At 47.6% G+C, this 23443-nt stretch overlaps 1 protein-coding gene across 6 annotated transcripts in view; it reads left to right on the forward strand.

Annotated features, from left to right (window-relative positions):
* DAPK2 (death associated protein kinase 2) overlaps positions 1–23443 on the forward strand; it is a 118723-nt gene that overhangs the window by 77241 nt on the left and 18039 nt on the right. For all 6 annotated transcript variants that reach the window (XM_082737272.1, XM_082737276.1, XM_082737274.1 and 3 more), the window contains 3 exons: positions 14845–14974; positions 20944–20992; positions 21772–21798. In XM_082737272.1, the coding sequence (XP_082593398.1) occupies positions 14845–14974; positions 20944–20992; positions 21772–21798 (206 nt within the window). The remainder of the gene's footprint in view (positions 1–14844; positions 14975–20943; positions 20993–21771; positions 21799–23443) is intronic.

A 23443-nucleotide genomic window follows, 5' to 3' on the forward strand; every position in this document is an offset into this window, starting at 1 on the left:
GTTGGCTTGGAGGCGGCCAGGCCAGGGGTTTGGTCTTCACTCTGCTGTATACCGGGATACCCTTGAGCCTTAGTCGTTCAGCTTCAACACAGGCAATAATCCCCACCTGGCACAGTTGCTGCCGGGGTTAAAGAGAAGCGGCATTAGCTGACTCCCTGTAGCACTCTGTAATAGTACCTGCCATTGTTATTTCCCCTCCCAGCAGAGAGGAAAAGAAAACACAACTCTTGTTACAGGATTTTGGGCCCATCAGACTAGGAAAACAGGCCTGCTAATGCAGTTCTCAACTGCCCAGCAGAGAGCTGAGATTGATGGCTGCTGGGGCATGTCTGGCTCCTGGGCTCAGTCTGGCTGCTTTCCACCACCTGGAGACAGTCTGGGTTGCCTCAAATGTGCGCAGGGCGAGGCTGCTGCTAACCCCTATCTTGGCCTCCTGTCCTTAGAGCTGTGCAAATGCTGAGCCTTCTGGCCTCTCCGCCCCCATCCGTGGTCCCTTGGCCCAGGCCCAGCTGAGCAACTCCAGGAGGTGATGAGTAGTAGCTGTGTTACCTCATGATGGGGTAGACATCCCTGGAGCCAGAATGTGGGTATGTGTGCCCCCAGCTGGAACTTTCCACCAGCTAGAGTGGATGATGTAGAAAGTCCAGCTGGTAGCTTGGGGTGGGGGGTGGGGTGGTTCCATGTTGTTTCCCACCATCTAAAAATCATTATTCATGGATATATTTTTCTTCCTGATTTTCATTCTCTTTGAGGTGCCTCTGCTTTCCTCAACACTTGTATTCTCGTACTCCTCACCAAGTGAGTCAGGCTAGTCTTGTGGTCCCACGAACACAGCCACCCTGTTGTCTCCAGGCCCCTACCTGTGACCTGTTCTCCACGCTCACCTTCCAGCTTGAAGGGGCAGGTGATGGAGGAGGGGCAGCTCTCTGGAATACGAATGGCTTCTCCTGGGACTGCTAGCTGATAAGCTCTTCCTGTTCCGTCAAGGTGCTAGAGAGGCTGGAGAGGTGAGGCCCCATCCCCGGCCCCATGTCAAAACTGACATGCTCCCAGCCTTGTGGCAGAGAACAATAAATGTACCAATTACCATATGATAAGCAGTCTTGGGAAAACAGATCAAGGCAGGCTGCTGCCCAGAAATTTGTGATGGGTCGGTCCTTGTCATCTGTAGGATAAAGGAACCCATTGTCAGCATGACATTCAGGTCTGATTCTGACCTCATCCACCTTCCCCACCCTCCCACCCCCTCCAAAACTCTAGCTCCAGGCAACAAGATGACAGATCTGTATTCTGGCCTCTCTCCTCCTTTGTTCAGGCTGTTCCCATCCAGGAAGCTGCTGCTCCTCCTTTTCTCTGGCCATAGACTTCCTTCCTGCTTGCCCTTCTAGGCCCAGCAGAAACACTACTTCCTCTGGGAAGACTTTCCCATCACTGCTACCTCCCAAACCATAACTTAGAATGAACCTGCCTCTCTGATTCGGTTGCCCTTTGTACAGACTTCTGCTGGGAGTATCTGTTGCTCTCACTCACTTTCTGCTGCTTATATCTAGCACCATCGCTGGCAATGAAGAAAGGGATGAATGCCTTGGTAAGACCAGATGTGTGCATGGCCCTTTCATGTCACCTGGAAAATGCAAAAGAGGCTACAGGCAGGTTTTAGTCCCATGGTGTGGACATTTATTGAGGGACTGTCATATGCCCAGGAATAGAGTGTCAAACATCAGTGCAATAGGGCACCTGCTTTCCAAGGGCCCACTGTCTACTAGGAGGTGGCCATGGTGGGACTCAGTGGGGAGGCCACCTGAAATGAAAGCTAACCATGACTCTCGCCAGCAAAATCTCACTTCCAGGGGGTAAGTGTTCTGACTCAGCAGAGGGAATACCGTGCCAGTGTGTGTTGTAAATATACCCCAGAAAGGCCCATTGATGTGGGTGGTTGTAGCTGGTGAAGGTAGATGCTGTTGCCCTGTGCTTGCCTGGATGGAAGGAACCCTAGGGCTGACTGCCCTTCAGTACCACCTAGCACCTGGTGTGCCTTCAGACATGGCGTCTGCATGGTGGCTTACCCTCAGTACTGCCCGGAAACCTCACCCTGGCATGCCATCCCAGCACAAATGAAGGTCTTATAGAGGGCAGGTTTGTGTGGTTTTGTGTTTATTTTAGATTTGGGAGTTTCCCTTCTGAGTATGGGTGTGTCTCCCCTACACCCCAAACCAGCTGGAGAATTCAAAAATGGAAGGTCGTCTTCAGGTCTTACTGGTATTTTCAGCACACACCATGAGGATTGAATGAAATTATACGCAAGCCAGGAACCTAGAACTCTCATGGGGCTTTTGGTTTATATAAATAGCATTAAGAAGTGAATTTTGAATTTGTAAACAAAGTACCCAAAATCCAAATTCCTCAATGCTCCGATTATCCTTTGAGCTATTTTTTACATTCGTGACGTGATGGGGTCTGCTCGTCAAGCTTTCATAGGAATGATACTAATAATATTTTGAATGTTTATGGCACTTTCTAGAATATAGCATGCTTATACATTTGTTCTCTCATTTGATCCTTGTGGCCATGCATGGAGGTACAAAGTATTGTCCTTTTTTTACACACAAGGCAATTGAGATTCAGAGAGGTTAAATAACTTGTCCAGGATCACACAGGTATTAAGTGACAGAGCTGGGGCTTCAACTCAGCCAATGAGGAAACACTAAGCCAATCTGGGTGCCACGAGCTTTTCTTTCCCCAGATTCTGAACAGCATAAATTTCTTACTTCCTTGGGCCATGCCTCTGACATATTATCAATCCAAAGGTCTGTACCATGCCATGCATTTCTCCTTCACACAGTTAATTTCTCATCTGGTTACGTTATTTCTAATAAGTTATTCCTCATATTTTAAAAAATGTATATTTTATTAGTTGCTATAAAATGTGCATGCGTTTGAAAGTAGAACTTATAAGAAGGAGGCTGTTTCCATACCAAAACCTGGCAGCATGAAGCAAAGGCGAGTCATGGCAGAGATTTAACCGACGGGATCGAGTACAGTGAGATTGTGAAGGTGCAGGCCAGACCACAGTCTGTCAAAGCAGACCATGGGAGGCTTTTTCCCTCAAAATTTTTTATTATGAAAACATATCAGAAAAATTGGAAGAATATAATGGCCACCATTACACCTTCCCCCTAGATTCGACATGTAGGCACATTTGCTTTACCTCCTTCTCTCTTTAAAAAAGAAAAATGTATATTTATATAAAAGTATTTTTATATATGTATGTCTACACACAGACAAGTACACATAGTACATGTATACTTTTAAAATTAAAACCATTTTAAATAAAAATTAAAATAAAAAATATATGTGATTCTTTAAAATGTTGGTATAATTTGAAAGAAAATTCTAGCCATCCTGACATTTCACTCTAGGTATTTCTACAGGCATCTCCCAAGATTCAGGTCAGGTTCCTACCAACCTACCACCATTATCACACTTAAGAAAATTAATAGAGGGCGCCTGGGTGGCTCAGTGGGTTAAGCCGCTGCCTTCGGCTCAGGTCATGATCTCAGGGTCCTGGGATCGAGTCCCGCATCGGGCTCTCTGCTCAGCAGGGAGCCTGCTTCCTCCTCTCTCTCTCTCTGCCTGCCTCTCTGCCTGCTTGTGATCTCTCTCTGTCAAATAAATAAATAAAATCTTAAAAAAAAAAAAGAAAAAAGAAAAGAAAATTAATAGAAGACCTTTCATGAATGGATGCACATGATTTTATTTCTGATTTTGAAAGATAATTCTGGCAGCGCAGAGAGGATAGCTGGGAGAGAATAGGCCAGTAATGACAAGAACATGGGAAAGGGATGACCCAAAGGTACCCCTTAGCATTTTTTAACTGAAGGATGGTCTTTTATGCTGTCATAAAAAGTAGTAGCTCATAGAAGACACAGAAACTTGCAAAGAAGTTACCCATAGACTTTCTACTCCAAAACAACCATTAACAATTGGTCTATTTTCTCCAGCTTTTTGAACAGGTGTGCGTATGTGTTCATTTTAGGATGCTTATAACTATACTACTTTTATAATTTTCTCTTATGCTTTTTTTCTACTTTACATTTTAACCCGAGGAGCCCACATGTGCTCTAAAGTATTTTACTTTACTGTAGGAACTTTTATACAAGTCTTTCCTGATTGCCTTACCTTCTCGGTGCATTTTTAGGGGAAGACCTTGTTTCCTGTTCCTCAGAAGCCAATCTTAGCTTGTGCCCCAGCCTCAGAGTGTAGCCCTTGGGCCCCTTCATTGCAACCCCATGCATCAGACTGAGCCTAGAGCCCTAGAAATAAGTGCTGGCTGTATTTTCCACTCTTGCCAGGCCCCCTTAGGGTAACCCCGGAAGGAGTGAGCTGAGGAAACTGAACTTCTAAATACTGGAGGGAAAGTACAAAATGTGGCAAATAGTAAGTATGGAGAGGCATAATTAAAAGAGTTGAGGGGCACCTGGCTGGCTCAGTTGGTGGAATGTGCAGCTCTTGACATCAGGCTTGTGAGTTGAAGCCCTACGTTGGGGGAAGAGATTACTTTAAAAAAAAAAAAAAGAAAGAAAGAAAACCTTTAAGAAAACAAAAATGAGGGGCGCCTGCGTGGCTCAGTCCTTAGGCATCTAGATGCCTTTGGCTCTGGTCGTGATCCTGGGGTCCTGGGATAGAGCCCTGCATTAGGCTCCCTGCTTGGCAGGAGGCCTGCTTCTCCCTCTCTCACTCCCCCTGCTTGTGTTCCCTCTCTCGCTGTGTCTCTCTCTGTCAAATAAATAAATAAAATCTTTAAAAAAAAAAAAAAAGAAAGAAAGAAAGAAAGAAAACAAAAATGAAGGAGTTGAAATACAGATACTTTGCAACAGGAGCATTAAGCCAACCAGGTGACTCTTACGAGATACAGCAGGGGGCCGCATGGTGAAGTAGAAAGAGGAGAAGATTGAGGGTTGAGCATCTCCTAGCCTAAGGTTCTGTGCCGTAGTATTCTGGTAACAGCCAGATCTCCAGAAATCAAGTGTATGGACACACACACACATATCATGAATTTTATCATGTAGAGGTTTGTAACACAACCTACAAACAATAAAAATATATGATACTTTCTTTGGTAAATCCCAGAGAGCCAATTTTCTCATACAACATTTCCTTTGGGTTCTGCCAAACTCTTGTATCAAGAGCCAACCTAGGGATGCAGTTGACACCCAAGTGTAATTCTGACCAGAATGTTGGTTGATATTTTTGTCTACGAAGTTTAACAAGTAGGGTGAAAATGAAACAATGAAGACATGTGTTAGAACTTTGCTTATTTGTCAATGACTGGAATGACTTCTTGGCTGGATTAGATAATAGTTTCCAAATACTAAAAAAATATGTCCTCTGTTTCTGTGCTATTCACAAAACAACAGCTACATACACGGCACCCTTTTAAGTTTCAGCTACATTATTAAGTGATCTTCTCCAGCACGTCTTAAGTCTAGAATCAAAAAGATAATAAATCAGGTTCTGATCTGTAGTGTCTGCCTCTTTCCATGGTGTCAATATCCCCCCAAGCCCGGCCCACAATTTCAAGGTACCAACGTGCCACTGACCAGAGTTTGGAAGAGGGGAGCAGTAGCATAGCCTTATTTAGGATTTCCCCAGTTCAGAGATAAGGGATAGAGATGACCTCAAAAGCACAGAGAATACTAGAACACGATTTTTAAATTTAGGAAGCAATGAGTTTTAAGTATTGTTTTTCATCTGACTGATTTCAAAATCAGTTTATAAAATTTAATTTTAATATTAAAATAATATAGTTAATGTGGCTCTCTTTATCAGCCGGCTCACACAGTTCCTGGGCTGTCATGGGCCAGTAGGCACCAGCTCCAACACCTCCCTGGCTCTCTGAGCCTTTGCCCACAACATGAGAGCACTTTGTAAACAGGATCGTGTTATAGGCAGGCTGACTGTTGTCAGTGGTGTAGTAACAACAATGGGAGCTGGTGGTTACTGGGCACCTTGAAAACATGAAGGCTCCTGTCTGAGTGCTGGGCATGTGTTTACCATTTAATCCATGCAGCCACCTGTGAGGGAGGGTCTGCTGTCATGCCCATTTTATAGAAAGAAGAGGTTACTCGAGGGCTCCTAGAACCTTACCACAGTAATATTCCCGTTTTGCAGACCAGGGGCCAAGGCTCAGAGAGGTCCAGTTTCCTCACTGGTTAAATGAGGACACCAGGCATCCACAGCTTGGTGGCTGTGAGGATCCAATAAGGTGATGTGTGGGGAAAGCCCACCCCAAATGTTAGTTTGGCACAAACTATAGGGCCAACATTGCTAGTTGGCCCAAGGCCCAAAGCCAGTCGTCCTGGAATGCCCTTAAAAGTGAATTTTTATTTCTCTCCATGTCACAGAGCCTAGGGAAAGAGTAGGTAGCTAGAGTAGGTTTCCCGTTTTGCTTTACCAGACAGGTTTGGGCTCTGCTCCTCACTCAGTGACCTTTGCAGTTTCTTGACCAGGTCACAGCTCACAGGCTGCTCTGCAGCTTGGGACTTAATGATCTCTGGGGGCCCTTGCAGCTTCAACACTGTGAACAGTGTAGGGGTGACATGGGAGTGAGGATGCATGGGAGGTCAGAAGGAGGCCATGAGTGTGTGGCCAGAAGCTGTGGTTTAACAAATCCAAATGCGAGGGGCACCTGGGTGGCTCCGTGGGTTAAAGCCTCTGCCTTCGGCTCAGGTCATGGTCCTGGGGTCCTGGGATCGAGCCCCACATTGGGCTCTCTGCTCAGCGGGGAGCCTGCTTCCTCCTCCCTCTCTCTCTGTCTGCCTCTCTCCCTACTTATGATCTCCGTCTGTCAAATAAATAAATAAATAATCTTAAAAAAGGAAAAATACAAATACAAATGCGACCGAGTTTGGGGTCCTTTCTGAAGCCACTTCTGTGGGTTTTCTGGAAAATAACATGGAGCTGGGATAGGAAGCTGCTGAGGCACCAGAGCCAAAGTGGACATGCCCACTTGGGCAGCAGGCAGGGGTGACCCCAGCAGGCTCCCTTGCATCAACTAGAGGAAGGAGGTGACAGAAGAGACAGGAGAGCACACAGGATCTGGAGTCTGCCAGAGCTTGAACCTCAAATTCAAGTAGCTTACTACTTATTACTGAGGCACCTTGAGCAAGCGCTTAACCTCTGTGAGCCCCAGTTATTTCATCTGTAAAATGGGGGTGATGATAGTACCTGTCTTGGACACCGAGAATCAAATGAGTATGAATGCTTTGGAAACTAAACGCTATAGGCTGTGCTATACCAAAATCCTAGGCTGGGTGCTTTTAGGAACACAGAGCATGCAAAACAGGCCTGCTCTCTGCAACTGGGCAATCTGGTTGGGAAGGTGGGACGAACACACAGGCTCTTGGCCTTGACTGAGGCTGTGGGGTGAGGTTGCTGCACACATGTGAAGGTAGGAGAAGGAAGGAGCACTAGGCTGGCTATTTAGATGATACTTGCTGGGGGAGACAGAATTTCGGCTGAGAAGGAAGGCAGATGATAAAGACCCTCGTTCTGGGGAAGAAGAGACATGACCAAGGAAATATTCGCCGAGGGGATGCTAAGAGCTACGGGTCACTTTATAGGTCCTGTTTGATCCTCTTGGTAACCCTCGTGAGGTAGTTGGATCATCATTGCTAATTAATTAATGGGTGAGTAACCTGCAGCTGCCCACCTAAGTGACTTTCCCAGTGTCAGACTGGTAAATGGCTAAACTGGGATTGGAACCCAGGTTCCAAGGCTCTTAGCCATTATCTATCTTGATTCCCTAAAAGCAGAAGGTGCAAGAGATGCATATGTGACTGTGCTAGTTGTTCATTCGGGCAGGAAATAGTTCCTGAGCACCCAAGAATTACGATGCCAGCCACTCTTGGATGCAAGGGGTAGAAATGAGAGGCAGGGCCTCTGTCCTTCTCCTGGGGCTTCAGAACGGTGGGGAGAGGACACACAAGGAATTATAGTGCAGTTGATTCGCCGCCAGAGGTGTGTCAGGTTAACAGGCAGGTGCTGGGGGGGAAACAACTAGTTGGAAGTGTTGGAGGGGAGGGGGTCATGGAACTTGTTCCAGAATGAATGTGTCAGAGCTGGCAGTGGGGACGGGAAGAAGCTCGTGAGGAAGGCCATTCCAGCAGAGCTAACTGCAGGGGGGTGTAAGGGTGATTAGGAGGTTGGTTGGGATGTGGCGGAGGGGTGAGTTTCCAGAGGTAGGAAAGCCTTGACTGCCAGGTGGAGGGGACCTTGTGCATGGGCCACACTGGAGGCTTGTGGGAAGGGGCTGCCTGTGGTCTCATCTGTAGGGTGCCAGGGGAAGAGTTTGCTGCATCTCCATGGAAACCTGCCCCTAGAGGTCTGGCAACAGGCATCCTTCCTGGCTCAGGTTGCCCAGCACTTCCTGGGGCCCTGCTCCACATTTGCAATAAAGGTTCATAAACAGCTTCCGTGTCTGGCCGGTATCCCGCTTGGCTGAGCTAAGCAGCCTCGCCCAGTGACAGGCACGTGGAGAAGACACTGGGCGGGGGTCAACAGACTTGGGGTCTCCTCCTCACTCAGTGACCTTGGCAGTTTCTTGACCTCTGTGCGCTGCTCTGCAGCATGATAGGACTTAATGATCTCAGCTTCAACACTGTGAACAGTGTAGGGGTGACATGGGGGTGAGGATGCATGGGACAGGAGGCAGGTCAGGGAGAGGGCATATTCTACAGTGGTGCACAGGTGATTCAGCAGGGATTCAGTAAGTTTCCTGGGGATGACTGTTGTCCTTGGTCCATCCCAGAGAGTAACGAATGGACATAGCCACCATTACTTGAAATCTTGCTGGGCATCGATCCTTCCATGGACCATCTCTCTGGATCTTTAGAACAGCCCTATGCCGTGGAGGTATTGCCCCATTTTACAGATGGGAAACCAAGGCTGCAAGAGGTCCATTGACTTTGACCAGGTTTCACTGTGAGTGACAGAGCTGAGATTTGAACCTTGACCCGCCTGACTCTAAGCTCAAGCCTTTGCACCTTACTGTATAGCCCCCTGAGGTTGACTTCCTCCTGCAGGGCCTCTTGGACACGCTGTACAGCTGCCTGCCTCGTGGGCTGAGCTGGGCGGGTTTGTTTTGACAGGTGAGGGCAGTTTCACCTCGTGGTAGCAACTCCACAAGCCCTGTGCTGGGCAGTGGTGGCACCTGTAGGAATCCCTCCTTGTAGCCATGCTTTGGAGGTGATGTCAAGTGTGTGGGTAGTATTTGGTCAAAGCAAATAAAGCTGGAGAAGGACAGATGGATAGGATCATACTACTCCAGAGGGCAGCCTGGCTTGGACCCAGCAGTCTGTGGTCACAGTGGCCTGTTCTTCCTTCCTGAGCCTTTCGTATGTCCTACTTGGGGCCCAGAGGAGTGGGAATTTGCCCAACCAGCTCGGGATGTTGTGCCACCTTCCAACTGCAGAGGCTAGAGCTCGAAGGGGCTCTGGAACTCATCCAGTGTCTATTTTAGAACTGGGGGTGCTGAGGCCCAGAGAGAAGAAGTGGCATGCTTCAGTTTACATGGCCTTGTATGGTGGAGGTGAACCCGGAATTTCCTAGTACGCAGGCCCGGGATCTTTTCTAGTGCCCTACCTTGTTTGGAAAGGGGAAAGCAGAGAAGCTGAGAAAAAGCCCTTGGGGGAGCTGCTGCTTTGCTGGCCCTCAGGCTACCCTTGGGGATCCTCCCTTAGTCATGGTCCCTCCTGACCCAGCCCTACAGTGGCCCGTGGGGAGGAGTGCCCTAGGGCACCCCCCCCAAGGGTGGTGGAGGACTTCCACAGGGCAGAAAGAGAAGGACCGCTAACTCCCACTTCTTTCAGTGCCTGTTAGCATATTTCAGGGGCGTGTGCAGGACACAAGATACCATAGGGGATGCCAAGAAACTTAGCACTGATCTGAAATTTCCCAGGGAGGCCACCACCTGGGAGAGCAGCGATGTCCCAAGACAAGAGACAGCCTACAACCGAGGACCACTTGCTCATAAGCGTTGTCAGCGCCAAGGGGGTTAGAGCCCAAGCTCAGGGGCCGCTTCGTTGAAAAGTAAGGCAGTAGTAGGAGGTGGGGTTGAGGCATAGTCCCTGAAAGTGTGAAGAGAAGTAGGAAAGGCATTCCAGGCAAGGGGAAAAGCCAGAGCAAAGGATGGAACCGAGCTGTCTCTGTGGGTGTAGTAGTAGCCACTTGAAGGGGAGAGGGGGCAGGTGCAAGGAAGTGAGGGGTGATGAGGCTGGGAAGGTGGCATGGAACCCTCAGTGCAGAGTCTCATTGCCTCAAATATCAGGCAGGGCATTTGCGCTTTCTCTCTTGGTCAGTGGGACCACTGAAGGTAATTAACCAAACTGGGTGATGTGGTGGCAAGCAGGGCCTGGACAGCCTGGGAAACCCACCCCAAGACTCTGCCATTATGAGGTGTTGGGCCTTGGGCCAGTGCTTTAGCCCCCTGAGCCTCTGTTTCGTCATCTGTGAAGTGGGGACGTTGACAGTGCCTACCCCTGCAAGCGGTTGCAAAGATGACGTGGAGCCATTGTACGCTGCTAGCCTTGGAAATTGTTCAGACGATGTCAGCCCCTGCCTTGCCTCCTGGGTGGCATCGGGTTGGGTGCATGGAGGCTGGGATAGAGAGAAGGAAGCCCTTCCGAAAGCAAGAGGAGCTACAGATACAGGAGCCGTTTTCCTGTTTACTCCCAGTCAGGGCAGGTCTGAACCTAAAAGTACATTTGGTCCAAATGGGCCAAGGTGTGAGTGATGGAGGGCAGAACGGGGGTCCAGGGCCTGCCCACCCAGCAGAACATTCCTGCTGTGCCAGGGTACAAGGCTGCCCTAGGTTGCGAGGCCCAAACAGCATTCCCACTTCTCCCTGGGAGAGATTCCCAGGACACTTGAGCTCCAGGGAAGGGAGATCCTTTCCTCTATTGATAGGAGCAGAAGTTTTGCAGTCCAGCAGAGGTTTAAGCCTTGCCTTCACAAGTCAGTCTTTCGGTCTTGGTTTCTCTTTCTGAAACGGAGGAATGATGGTATCCACTGCGTAAGATGGGGGGGAGGGTTCGATGAGGTGTAAAGTATGTCATGTGCTTGGTTAGCACAGTGCAGCCCAATGACAGCTGTCCTCACTCCCTGGACATTTACTGAGCACCTGGTGAATCCCAGACTCTGTAGCAAGGGGAGGAACAAAACTCTCAGGAAGCTTGTAGCTTGGTGTGGGGAGACAGAGAAGTAAGCTGTCACCTTGAGATGGGGGAAGAGACGCTGGAATTGGGGAGGCACGGGGTATTATGGGATGGGGGGGTGGAATGTGTGTGCCCACATGTCGGCCTTCTGGAGGAGAGACTATTTTTACTGAAATGTGAAGAGGAAATAAAGCAGGTTGGGGATTGGGACTGTGCAGGAAGAATGTTCCAAGTAAGGGTGAAGTCACCTGCTGTGTGTTAGGTTCTCGGGGTGGACAAGAACTTGTGAGGCCAGGCAGTACTCGGGTGAGAAAACGTGGCCTGGCCCTGAGGTTTTTACAAGCTGGTGGAGAGGCTGTTTCTCCAGACTGTGGGTCGCAGAGGTGAGAGGCCATAAGGGAAGGATGCTTCTCACCTCTCAGAGCAGTGGGGCCTGGGAGAACTCAGCCTCACATGGTTCTTCCTTCTTCCGTGATGTTCCCCACCCAGCTGCTGCTGCCCCATAATTCTGGGGGTCATCTCTGGGGATCTGGCATGACTGCATCTGTCCGCTGCAGCTCCTGTCCCCATGTAGCATGGGCTGCGGCCCAAACACGCTGCTCATCAGGAAGCCTTGGGCCCTGACCCTCAGTCCCAGAGACAAGCCTCAGGGCCATTGCTTGGAGAGAAGGGGAAGTTGCCAATAATGTGACTAAAGAATATGGTGGAATGGGAGGAGGAGAAGCTCCCCGCCCCCACCTGTCGGGGTGATGGTGGACAGTGGAGAGGGCACAGCTCCCTGAATGGGGTTCCAGGACACTTGGAGTCCATGGGCAGCCATTGGAGGGCTGTATTGGGGGTACTGGAGTGGGGCCATCTGTCCGGGTCTTATTTCCTGACCTCCCCTGTCCCTACTCTCCTTTCTGCAGGGCCAAAGACGCTTTGCCTTGGGAAAGGACTTTGACACATTTTCAAAATAAAGTGGAGAGAAATCTCCAGAGGGGAAAAAGGATAAACAAGCTTTAAAAAAAAAGCAAAAGGGAATGTATTATTTATTTTCAAAGTCAGGGGAGGCTTCAGCCAGCCTCCTCGAGTGAAAGTTTCCAGCCACTCTGACATGAGGTCTCAGAGACTTTGAGGAGCCAGGAAGTTTGGGATGGGGCACCTGGAATGTCTTCCAGCCAGACGGAGAATCAGTTCGGCTAACAGTTAGGACCACCCTCAGCCTGCCAGTCTCTGTGCTCTGCACTGCAAAGGCCCCAATCCTCCCTCCAGCTGAGGGTCCAGTAGAGGAGCTAGGACAGTGACAGCAAGGACTGTGGGCAAAGGAGAGTGTGACAAATGTCATAACCAAAAAGTTAAAATAAGTACCAAGGGGACTGGGGAGGAGAATTCATTTCTGGGCTGTGTGTCTCGTTGGGGGTGGGAGGCAGTACACAGTTCCTCCCTTTGAGGAAAGCTTTTAAGACTGGCTGAGTTGAGGGGCACCTGGGTGGCTCAGTGGGTTAAGCCGCTGCCTTCGGCTCAGGTCATGATCTCAGGGTCCTGGGATTGAGTCCCGCATTGGGCTTTCTGCTCAGCGGGGAGCCTGCTTCCCTCTCTCTCTCTCTGCCTGCCTCTCCATCTACTTGTGATTTCTCTCTGTCAAATAAAAAAAAATTAAAAAAAAAAAAAAAAAAGACTGGCTGAGTTGAGGGACACCTGGCTCAGTTGGTTAAGCGGCTGCCTTCGGCTCAGGTCATGATCCCAGGGTCCTGGGATCGAGTCCCACATCGGGCTCCTTGCTCGGCGGGGAGCCTGCTTCTCCCTCTGCCTCTGCCTGCCTTTCTGTCTGCCTGTGCTCGTTCGCTCTCTCTCCCTCTGTCTCTGACAAATAAATAAATAAAATCTTTAAAAAAAAAAAAAAGACTAGCTGAGTTGAGTTAGACTTAGAAGCCCAACTAGGATTTTGATGGGCAGATCAAGCAGAAGGCTTTCTAGGTAGCTCAAATAATGTGAGCAAAGGTGGGAAATTCTTCAGGACTTCAAGAAACAGGGACACTTGATTTTCTTAAACTTGTATTTATTTATTTACCTTTATTTATTTAAAACTGCTTTATTGAGATAAGTCACATACTTTACCACTCACCCATGGAAAGTGTACAGTTGACAAAATTGTGCAACTAACACCGAAATCAATTTTTGAAAATCTTTGTCACTCAAAAAAAAAAAAAAAAAAAGTCCTGTTACCCATTAGCAGTCGCTCCCTTTTCCCCCAGTCCCAGGCAACTACTAATCCACTTTCTGTTTCTATGGATTTACCTAGTCAGGGTATTTTGTAACAGTGAAATCCTACAATGCGTGGTCTTTTGTGACTGATTGTGTCACTTGGCATTAAAGTTTTCTTTTTCTTTTTTAAAAGATTTTATTTTTTTCTTTGAGAGAGTGAGAGAAATAGCACAAGGTGGGGGGAGGGACCAAGGGAGAGGGAGAAGCAGACTCTACGTTCAGCAGGGAGCCAGATGTGGGACTCAATCCAAGCACCCTGAGATCATGACCTGAGCTGAAGGCAGACCCTTAACTGACTGAGCCACCCAGGTGCCCCAGTGGGATGTTTGCAAGGTTCATCCCTGCTGAAATAGCAATACTTCATTCCTTTTTATTTTTTCTTTGCCTTCATTCCTCTTTATGGTGGAATAGTATACATGGATATACCATATTCACCAGTTGATGGACATTTGTCTTGTTTCCACTTTGAGACTATTATGTGAATATGCGGCTGTGACATTTGATGTTTTGGTGCAGATGTCTATTTTCAGGACATTCCAATGGGAATGGAGTCCAAGACTATCATGGTGGGGAGTGGAACGGGACATGGTGAAGCAGAGCGACCTGCTCCCCCTCTGTGAACTCTGGGCAGCTGGGTGGGAGTGAGAAGGGTAGGCTCCTGTTCTGTCCTCACTGAGAGCCTGCAGCGCATGAGGCCAGGGCCGGACCATCCCCCTACTGACACGTACCCACAAGGTTGCATCCGATCTAACAGCTGTTTGTGACACTGGGGATAGCCTAGGCAGCTGGTATTTTCCCTGGAAATCAGGTGCATTTTTTTCCTGTGTCCTGCCGAGGGCCAAAATTAGTTAGACACGTAGAGAAGTGTGAGCTACACAGTTAGTCCAGAGGAGGGGAGTTTGTCAACAGGAAGCTGGCCAGCCGGGGAAAAGAGGTGGTCAGGAAGACAGAGGTTAATAAGCCAAGTGTAAACCGAGGCTAGACTGCAAAGCTCCCACCCCTCCCATCCTCACACAGGGCAATGGTTTTGTTTACAGGAAATACTGCAAGTTTCTACCTGGCCCCATTTAACAGATCGGGAAACAGAGGTACTGCATTAAAGAGATCTGCCATTCAGAGACAGAAATGGGACCAAAGTTAAGGTCTCCACTTCTGCTGTGAACAGCAGGTTTGGCGCAACCCAGGCCTTGCCCTCAGTGTTGTGCCTGTTTTTGAGTTCATAGGAAAAGACAAGACACAAAACCAAGAAAGAGTTTGAGTTTCCTAAAAAAGAACACCAAACCCCACCCTAACCCCAAAGTGAAAACACAAAACAGGGCTTTAATTAATGTCTTTTCTTCCTTTCTTTCCTTCCTTTTTTTTTCTTTCTTTTTTTGTTCTCCAGCCAGAAAACATTATGTTGTTAGACAAGAATATTCCCATTCCACACATCAAGCTGATTGACTTTGGCCTGGCTCATGAAATAGAAGATGGAGTTGAATTTAAGAACATTTTTGGGACGCCAGAATTTGTTGGTGAGTTTGAGGCCTGCTTCTCTCCCACCTAAGCATCTGGGATCCAGAGATAGAGAAAGTCTGGGAACAAACCCCCTGTGTCTAGGGCTGTGGTCTCTAGGCTGAGAGAGGGTACCTTGGAGACCCTCCCCCTTAGAAATATAATGGGTGGGGAAGGAAATGTCCTGCTGGTTTTCTGGGTAAGGGTCCGGGTGTCGGCTTTGAGCCCCCAGTGGGAGGGGGAGGCCAGAAAAGGCTACAGGCCTTTGCAGAGCCAAACCCTCCGCGAGCTGGCCCCACCCCCCCAACCCCCGCTCTTCATTGAATTTATTGTGAAGATTTAAAATTAACTTGCCCTCTGGCATTCCCATAAACTCAAGTTTCTCTGGAGCAGCTTTTGATTTCCTGAAAAGGAAAAGGGAAATCATCTGCCAAATGCCACATCTACCCACTCACCTCTTCTGTGTGCCTGGCCTTTATTCGTGCAGCTGTCTTCCCTCTTGTTCTCTCAGCCTTGGCTCAGGGCCCAGAGGCCCCCTCATGGGACTGGGACTGTGCAGGTTGGGGGTCCTAGAGAGTCAGCCTTGAAGAGGGGAGAGGAACGAGAATCGAGGACCACTGTCTCTCTCTGCTTTGGGGGTTGGAGTGGTCTTGGAAATGGAGGGAGGGCATGGTCTCCCCAAAACCTGGAGGCGGAAACTTCTGACCACAGTCTAATCAAAAAGGAAAACAGAATGTGTCAGATCATCCCTTCTGATGGATTTTCAGGTCACACATGCCAGTGCTATGGCTCTTCTAGAAGGGTGCTGTCAAGGACCCAAAGACCCCAGGGTAGGGGAACATTGCTCTCTGCCAGGCACTATGCTGGGGGTCCTACAAACATTATCTCAGTTAATCTTCAAACAACCTCATAAAGCAGATTTAATTATTTTCTCTATCAAATGTTTTGTTTTCGGCAAAACAACGAAAGCTAAGATTCAAATGTAGATACATCTAACATCAAAGCCTGTGTGCTCTTTTGGTTACACTGGGTTGTCTTTCTAAAAAGATCTTGCCCCCAGGGGGCGTGCAGTTTAGATGTTGAAATAAGACATCAAACCACCAAGTAACAGTGCTAGAAGGCTCTGTTTAGGTCATCCATCTAGTTTAACAAGTGTGGAATTGGAAGGCTATGGGATGTCAGTTGAGGTCGACCAATGGTTATTCTTCATCTACTTTATGACTGATGTTTGGTGAGGTACTGGGGACACAGTGATGGCAAGGAGGCACACTCAGAATGACACATCCAAGGTCACACAATGAGCTGGTGACACAACCAACTTGTACCCGGGGCACAAGACATCTATTCTTGAACTTTGTCCAAGATAGCAGTTGCTGTCCACTATTCACGTGTTTGGTAAAATGCGTGTATGTACTTAGTTAAGTTCAAACCGAGTGTTAATCAACAGTAAGTGGTTCAGCTAGAAATTCAGGGCAAGAATGGAAGAAGTGACACAAGACAGCATATGATTAATTATAAAGTGAATGATGGAGTTATCTCTCTGGAAGCCTGTTCAAATAAGATGTCCACTCTGGCAGAGTCAGTGGGATCAGTCATGCCCTTGAGTCAAACAGAGACAAAGGGCTGGTGTTATGGATGAGAGAAGTATCTGAAGAGGGATGGGGACAGAATCAGGGTAGAGCAGGAGCATATCCCAGGTTCAGTCATTTATAGCAGGGGGTAGGGCCAGAATTAGTGCATTTATTGGGTATGGTTCACTGTCCACTCTGGATGGAGTAGGGAGTTCCCATCAGACTAGCCATGTGAGTGGGATATTGACGAGTAGGCCAAACTGTGGAGGGTTTTTTCCACTGCTATGCTGTTAAATGTCTAACAACTGGGTCTGAACACAAAACACAACCCTAATTCATAGCATTTGCCAATTTTAAGCTACCAATTTTAACTGGTCACTGAATTCAGAGTTGGGAAGAGATGCCCACAGTTGACTCAGGTGAGCCCATATGACCCAGCTCTAGCCCAGAAATGGTTTTGTTTGTACCTTACAGATACATAGGGTGATTTTTCTAGGTCCGTGTCCAAATTAGAATGACTTTCTTTACCCAGGACTCCTGAGAAGTAGGGTTATAATAATTTGTCCTACTCCCATCATTCCTTTGAAATTTGAATCTGAGACACACTGTTGAAAAGTAACTACTGTCAGCCTCTAGGAGTGTAGTGGATCCAGTCTTCCAAAAGCCTTCCTGCTATAAAACTGGATTCTTTTTTTTAAAAATATTTTATTTATTTATTTGTCAGAGAGAGAGAGCAAGAGCGAGAACAGGCAGAGTGGCTGGCAGAGACAGAGGGAGAAGCAGGCTCCCTGCGGAGCAAGGAGCCCGATGTGGGACTCGATCCCAGGATGCCGGGATTATGACCTGAGCCGAAGGCAGCTGCTTAACCAACTGAGCCACCCAGGCGTCCCAAAACTGGATTCTTGAGGAAAATATTCTTTTTAATGAAATTCTAGACTCATTGCAAATAAAAGAAATGTTTAAGTGTAGTAACTCCTTCAGCACCACTAACCCCACCTCCAAAGCCAGTGAAATCAACTTAGAGCTGGGTCTGGGGGCAGCAAAGGAATTCAGTAGGAGGACCTCTCCCAAAGTGTGCGTATCAGCATTTCAATGAGAGACCAACAAGACTTAGACATCTGAGGACATAAGATACAGAAATTATCACAGGTTGACTATAAAATAAATGGAATGTATATAGAAATAAAAGAAACACAAGAATGAACAACAAGAGACTGTCAAAAATGAACACGCAAATTCTAGAAAGAACCAGATAGAAATTTGAGAGATTTAACATATACTCCTAGAAATTTAAAATTCAGTGAATGATTTACACAGAAGGTTTTACACTGCTGAAGAGAAAATTGAAGAATTGAAAGGCAGAGCTGAAAAATAATTAACTAGAATACCACTGAAGGAAAAAGACATAAAAATATGAAATAGAGGACAAGTATAAGAGGGTAAAAATGGAAAGCTTAACTAACATAGGTCTGTTTGGAATCCCAGAGGAGGGAATGAAGACAACAGAGGAGCAGCATTTGAAGAAAATGGCTGAGAATTTCCAGAAGTGTTATAAAATCATGCATGCCCAGTTACAGAAAGGACAATGTATATCGAACAGAAAACAATAAAAATAAATCTATTATAGTCATACTATAGTTGACATTACAGTTAAACTATAAGGTACCAAAGACAAAGAGATCTTAAAAGCAGCCAGAGAGAAAAGACAGATCACCAATCAATCAATCTATACAAATTTAAAAAAATTAGACTGACAGCATACTTCTCAAAACAACAATGGAAACCAATGTCCAATAGAATATTATCTTCCAAGAACTGAGGAAAAATTTTTAAAAAACAGTAATTAGGGAGCATCTCTTTTCTTGCTAGGTGGGATGCTGATTGATTCATGAATTGCTTAATAAAGTCAATTACATACTAAAAAAAAAAAATGGGCCCCTAACTGCATACCCAGGAATGTTATATTTCAAGAAAGAGGGTAAATGATTCAGACAAAACACAGCAAAAAACAAAAAATAAAACGTGAACAATAAAGACAAACCATGAAATAATTAACCACCAACAAACATATATTAATGGAACTACCAAAGTTGTGTTTGTGAATTAATGACCTTTTGAGGGAAAGTCTCAATGCAAGAAGTAATAGGAGCAAAGAAATGAGTAAACATTGGACAAATATAAACATTTTCTCTTTAAAATAATGATGAAAATGATGATGATGTTTGTGGGGTTAAAAAAGGAACTAAAAATGGAAGAAAATGATGTTAGGACAGAGGGCTTAAATGAGTGTTTTAAGGTTCTTGTATTGTTAGAAGAAGGTCAAAACACTGCTTTATGTTAGAATTTTTTAGATAGCCATCCTAAAGTTTCAAGGGTGGCCATTACAAAAATGTAAGTAGAGGGGGAAACAATAGGAAAATTAATTTTAAAAACTATCAAAGAAAAAAAAAGAAAGAAGAAGAAAAGCACAGAAGAAAATGGACCAATAAAAGCACACAGAGGACAGAAGTGAGTGTATATGCATATAAAGCAGACAAGCCTGGAAATTGAGTTGTGTTTCTCAAACTCTCTGTGGTGAAAGACTGAAAAAAAAATGTTTTCAATCTGTCCGGGACTGCTTTTTCAGTAAGATACTGGAAAAATAAACCCCTAGGAAAATTATCACAATTTGAATGTCATGGCAACGTCAAGTTTCTCTGTGGGTTTCTAAATGCTTACTCCCAATTTTTGTACCACTGTGTCTGGACCAGTGACTGTCTTCAGACCGCACCTTGAATCACTGTCCGAGAGGAAGTCTTTCATGTTTGTGAGGAGACGTGTGCAAAAAGTTCATAACAGGGCGCCTGGGTGGCTCAGTGGGTTAAGCCTCTGCCTTCGGCTCAGGTCATGATCTCAGGGTCCTGGGATCGAGTCCCGCATCGGGCTCTCTGCTCAGCGGGGAGCCTGCTTCCCTCTCTCTCTCTCTGTCTGCCTCTCCATCTACTTGTGATTTCTCTCTGTCAAATAAATACATAAAATCTTAAAAAAAAAAAGTTCATAACAGTGTTGTTCTGATGAGAAAAGAAGTGGAAACCATCCAAATGATCACTGAGGAGAAGATGCTATATGTTCGCACAGTGGACTACTACATAGCAGTGAAAAAGAAAGACCATGGATGAACCCCGAGTGAACGCTAGAAGCATAATGTTAGGTTGGGGGGGGGCAGGTGACTACCTCATATCCAGTAAGACATCATTTTTAAGAAGCTAAAAAATAAGCAGAGCCAGAAAAATGTTTCCTTGTGTCTTGAAGTAGAGTGGTGGGAAGGTGGGCACACCCCATAGATGCTGTGGGTTTGCAATTATTCTAGATGAACAAACATAGCCTTTCCTGCTCTCTCCCTTTTTTTCCATTATGATCAGACAGGCTCAGCCCTTCTCTCTTCTCTAGCTACTCACCTCTCTTTCTCCTCCATTTCATGGCCAAGCTTTTTTTGTTTGTTTGTTTATTTGTTTATTTGACAGACAGAGATCACAGTAGACAGAGAAGCAGGCAGAGAGAGAGAGAGAGGGAAGCAGGCTCCCTGCTGAGCAGAAAGCCCGATGCGGGACTCGATCCCAGGACCCTGAGATCATGACCCGAGCCGAAGGCAGCGGCCTAACCCACTGAGCCACCCAGGCGCCCGCCAAGCTTTTTTTATGGTGTCATCTACACTCTTATCTCGACATCTACCATCCCGTCACTCTCTAGACACTACTCACTTTCCAAGTGCTTGTGTGTTTGACCTTCACGCAGCACTCGGCCCTTTTCTGTGGTGGGTAGAATCTTCTTTCCTAGACTCTACACCCACTCCTGGTCACCACATCATCCACGTATCTCCTGTTTCCACCTGTACAATGACTTCAGATTTGATGGCTCTGTCTCCCTCTCCTGTTCCCAGGACATCTTTGTCTGGATGCCCCTTGGGCACCTCAGGCTCATCATCTCATCGGCCCCAGAATGTCTTCAATCTCCTCAGTAGGGCAGTGCCCCTCTTTCAGACCAGACTCAGGGATTTGGATTCCCTTTCTGCCTTCTTTTCTTCATTATCACCTTCCAGTGCTGACCTGCCTGGTTTCCACCAGAGAGTTCTAAAGCAGGCCTTGTTGCTAGGCCCCATTTCCCCTTCCTGCATCTTCCTCACGCTACCCTGTGCTTCCTCTTCAGGGTGTTCCTCTCCCCCACCATCAAGGCCTCTGTGTAAAAGCTTCCCACCAGAATAACAGGCAACTTCATTTCTCAAGATTCTTAGACCCAGAATTATCTCCATCTGTTGCTCTGATTTTTCCTTAGTGAGGATTCAGGAGGGAGACATTTGTCACCAAACACCCTAAAATTCTCTCTAGCCTTATCTTCTCATCTTCATTCTCCTGCTGATTCTTCAATCTGGCTTCTTTCAGCTCCAGAAATTGTGAACTACGAGCCACTGGGACTGGAGGCTGACATGTGGTAAGTTGTGCAGGCCACCTCAGCGCCTTAGGGATCCTTTCAAGGTCAGCAAGCCTCAGACCCCAGCTCTGGCTGACATCCCCCTCGACCATGAAAACCCCTTTCTCCACACATTCGGAGCCTCTGGCTGCTCCATGTGGGCTGGACCCAAGGCCCTGGCAGCTGGAGGCAGCCAGGCCCAGCCCTGAGACCACTTAGAACATGGCCGAGGCAGGGACAAGGGGAGAGGCGAGGCTGCAGGTGCAGGCTCAGCCCTGAGGCCCGGCGCTGTCATTATAAAGAAATAGTAACAATAGCTCATTCCGTTAATCAACCAAGTAACTGCCCAGAGCCTTTTAAGCTCTAACCACGGTGTGGGGCCCAGGGGTACTGGGGCACAGACAGAACTCATTTCACTCAACAGTGCTTGATAGGGGCCGAGTACCTTCATTGCCTGGTTTTCTAAAATCCTCCCAGCAGTTTTGTGAGGTAGTTATTACGCTCCTTTTATGAGGAGAAAGAGGCTCAGGGATGATAAGGGACTTGGCCCAGTCACAGCCTGCCAGTGCAGGAGTCTGAACTTGGGTCCTTAGCCTGAATGTCCAGAGCTCAGTGACTCCACACACATCCGAGGCTGCTGCTGAAGAGTAGGACCAAGAGGGCCATGGACTTGAGATGGCATCTTTAGGCCGCTGTGAAGGGGCAGGTGACCATTTCCCCTGGGGACCGTGCAGGGGAGTCCCTTGCTGGGCTGGGGTCAGAGCCGCGTGGCTCTAACTGGCTTGTTCTTTGTTTTGCAGGAGCATAGGCGTCATCACCTACATCCTGTAAGTATCCCTAATGCCGGGACCCCGACCTCACTTGGATCAAGGGGACCCGGGAGGACTCAGAGAGGGGCAGGCAGACAGGCAGACTGAATTTACTGATTTTCCCCATTTACTCATTTACTGTGAGCCAGATGTGTTCGATCCCCACCTCACACCTGGCGGTCTGTGCTCTCAGCTCCGGTTCAGATGCTTGGAGCCAGCGTGGAGGCTGAGCCTTGTCCCTATCCCCACTGCCGCCTGGCATCCCCCGCTCGGCCTCACCCGGGCTGCATGTCCGTGAGAAAGTCAGCTTTCACCCAGAAGCCTTGGTCCAGCTCTCCAGCAGCTATGCCTTCCCTGACCCCGGGTCTTTCTCCCCCGTCTCCACTGCCTTCCCCGGCTCTCATAGCCTCTCTCGTTTCTCCCCAGAGCCTCATTCCCAGCCCCGAAGTATGAAGTTGCTCAAGCAGTCATTTCCTGTGTAGCCCACGTGCAGGGAACCTGCCACTTTCGATCTGTGTGGCCTTGGGCAGATACTTAACCTCTGGGCCTGGTTTCCTCCTCAGGAAAATAGGAATCTCAAACTTCCTGCCCGCGGGTGTGCTGTGCGGGTTAAGGAAGCAGACACGTGCAAACTCCCTGGGCAGCTCTGGCTGATTAGTAGGTCTTCATTACAGCGGGGCTTTCCCACACTTTGCCCCTGACCACGCACCTGGGACGTGCAATTTTTAGGGCACACTGGGTCAGAGTCTAGCAGCTGCCAGAGGTGATGTGGGGGCATCAGCACCCAGCACCCCAGTCTGCCAGTTCTCTGACTTTTCCAGCAGTCCACAGACTGGGAGCTCTGTACAATGTGGAGGGTCGCGATCCTGGCTGCACATTAGACCTTGTAATACCTACCACTGCCCTCAACCCCCTGCAGAGCTATTACATCAGACTTGCTAGGGATGGGGTCTGGGCATCAGTATTTTTTAATCAGGTTTTTTTTTTTTTTTAAGGTTTATTTATTTCTCTTTAGAGAGAGACAGACAGAGCACAAGTGGGGGAAAGGGTAGAGGGGGAGGAGAGAGACTCAAGCAGACTCCCAGCTGAGCACAGAGCCCCACACAAGGCTCCATCCAGGACCCTGAAATCATGACCTGAGCCGAAATCCAGAGTCAGACACTTAACGGACTGAGCCACCCAGGGGCCCCTGGGGATCAGTATTTTTGAAAAGTCCCAGAGGAACTGGACACAGAGGAGAACTGGATCCATTGCTCCATGTTTCCAGATTCTGCGATGGCTCCGAAACCTTGATTTTTTTTTTTTCAGAACTGTGATTTCCATATTGAAATATTGAGGAATTTGAATGTGTACCAGGCACATATAGCCTTCTTGTAGCTCATTTGAGTCCCACACAATTTCTTGTTTCTTGGGTGCCTGCTCCATGGTGGGCTCTGGGCCAGGCAGTCAGGATGCTGCCATGAAGGAGGTCTTCCCTGCTTGCCTGGAGCTCCCCGTGTCGGGAGACACACCACCAGCTAAGTCGTACTCGGCGGGACCAAAGTCACGCTGGGTGTATGAACACGCCTCTGTGAGACATAGCTGGGAAAGGCACTGGTTTGCTGGGGCTATGGAAGATTTAGCGAGGGAGAGACTGAAATTCATTTGAGCTGGGCTGTACAGA

This window comes from Mustela nivalis (assembly GCF_964662115.1).
Source record: "Mustela nivalis genome assembly, chromosome: 6".
NCBI classification, from domain to species: Eukaryota; Metazoa; Chordata; class Mammalia; order Carnivora; family Mustelidae; genus Mustela; species Mustela nivalis.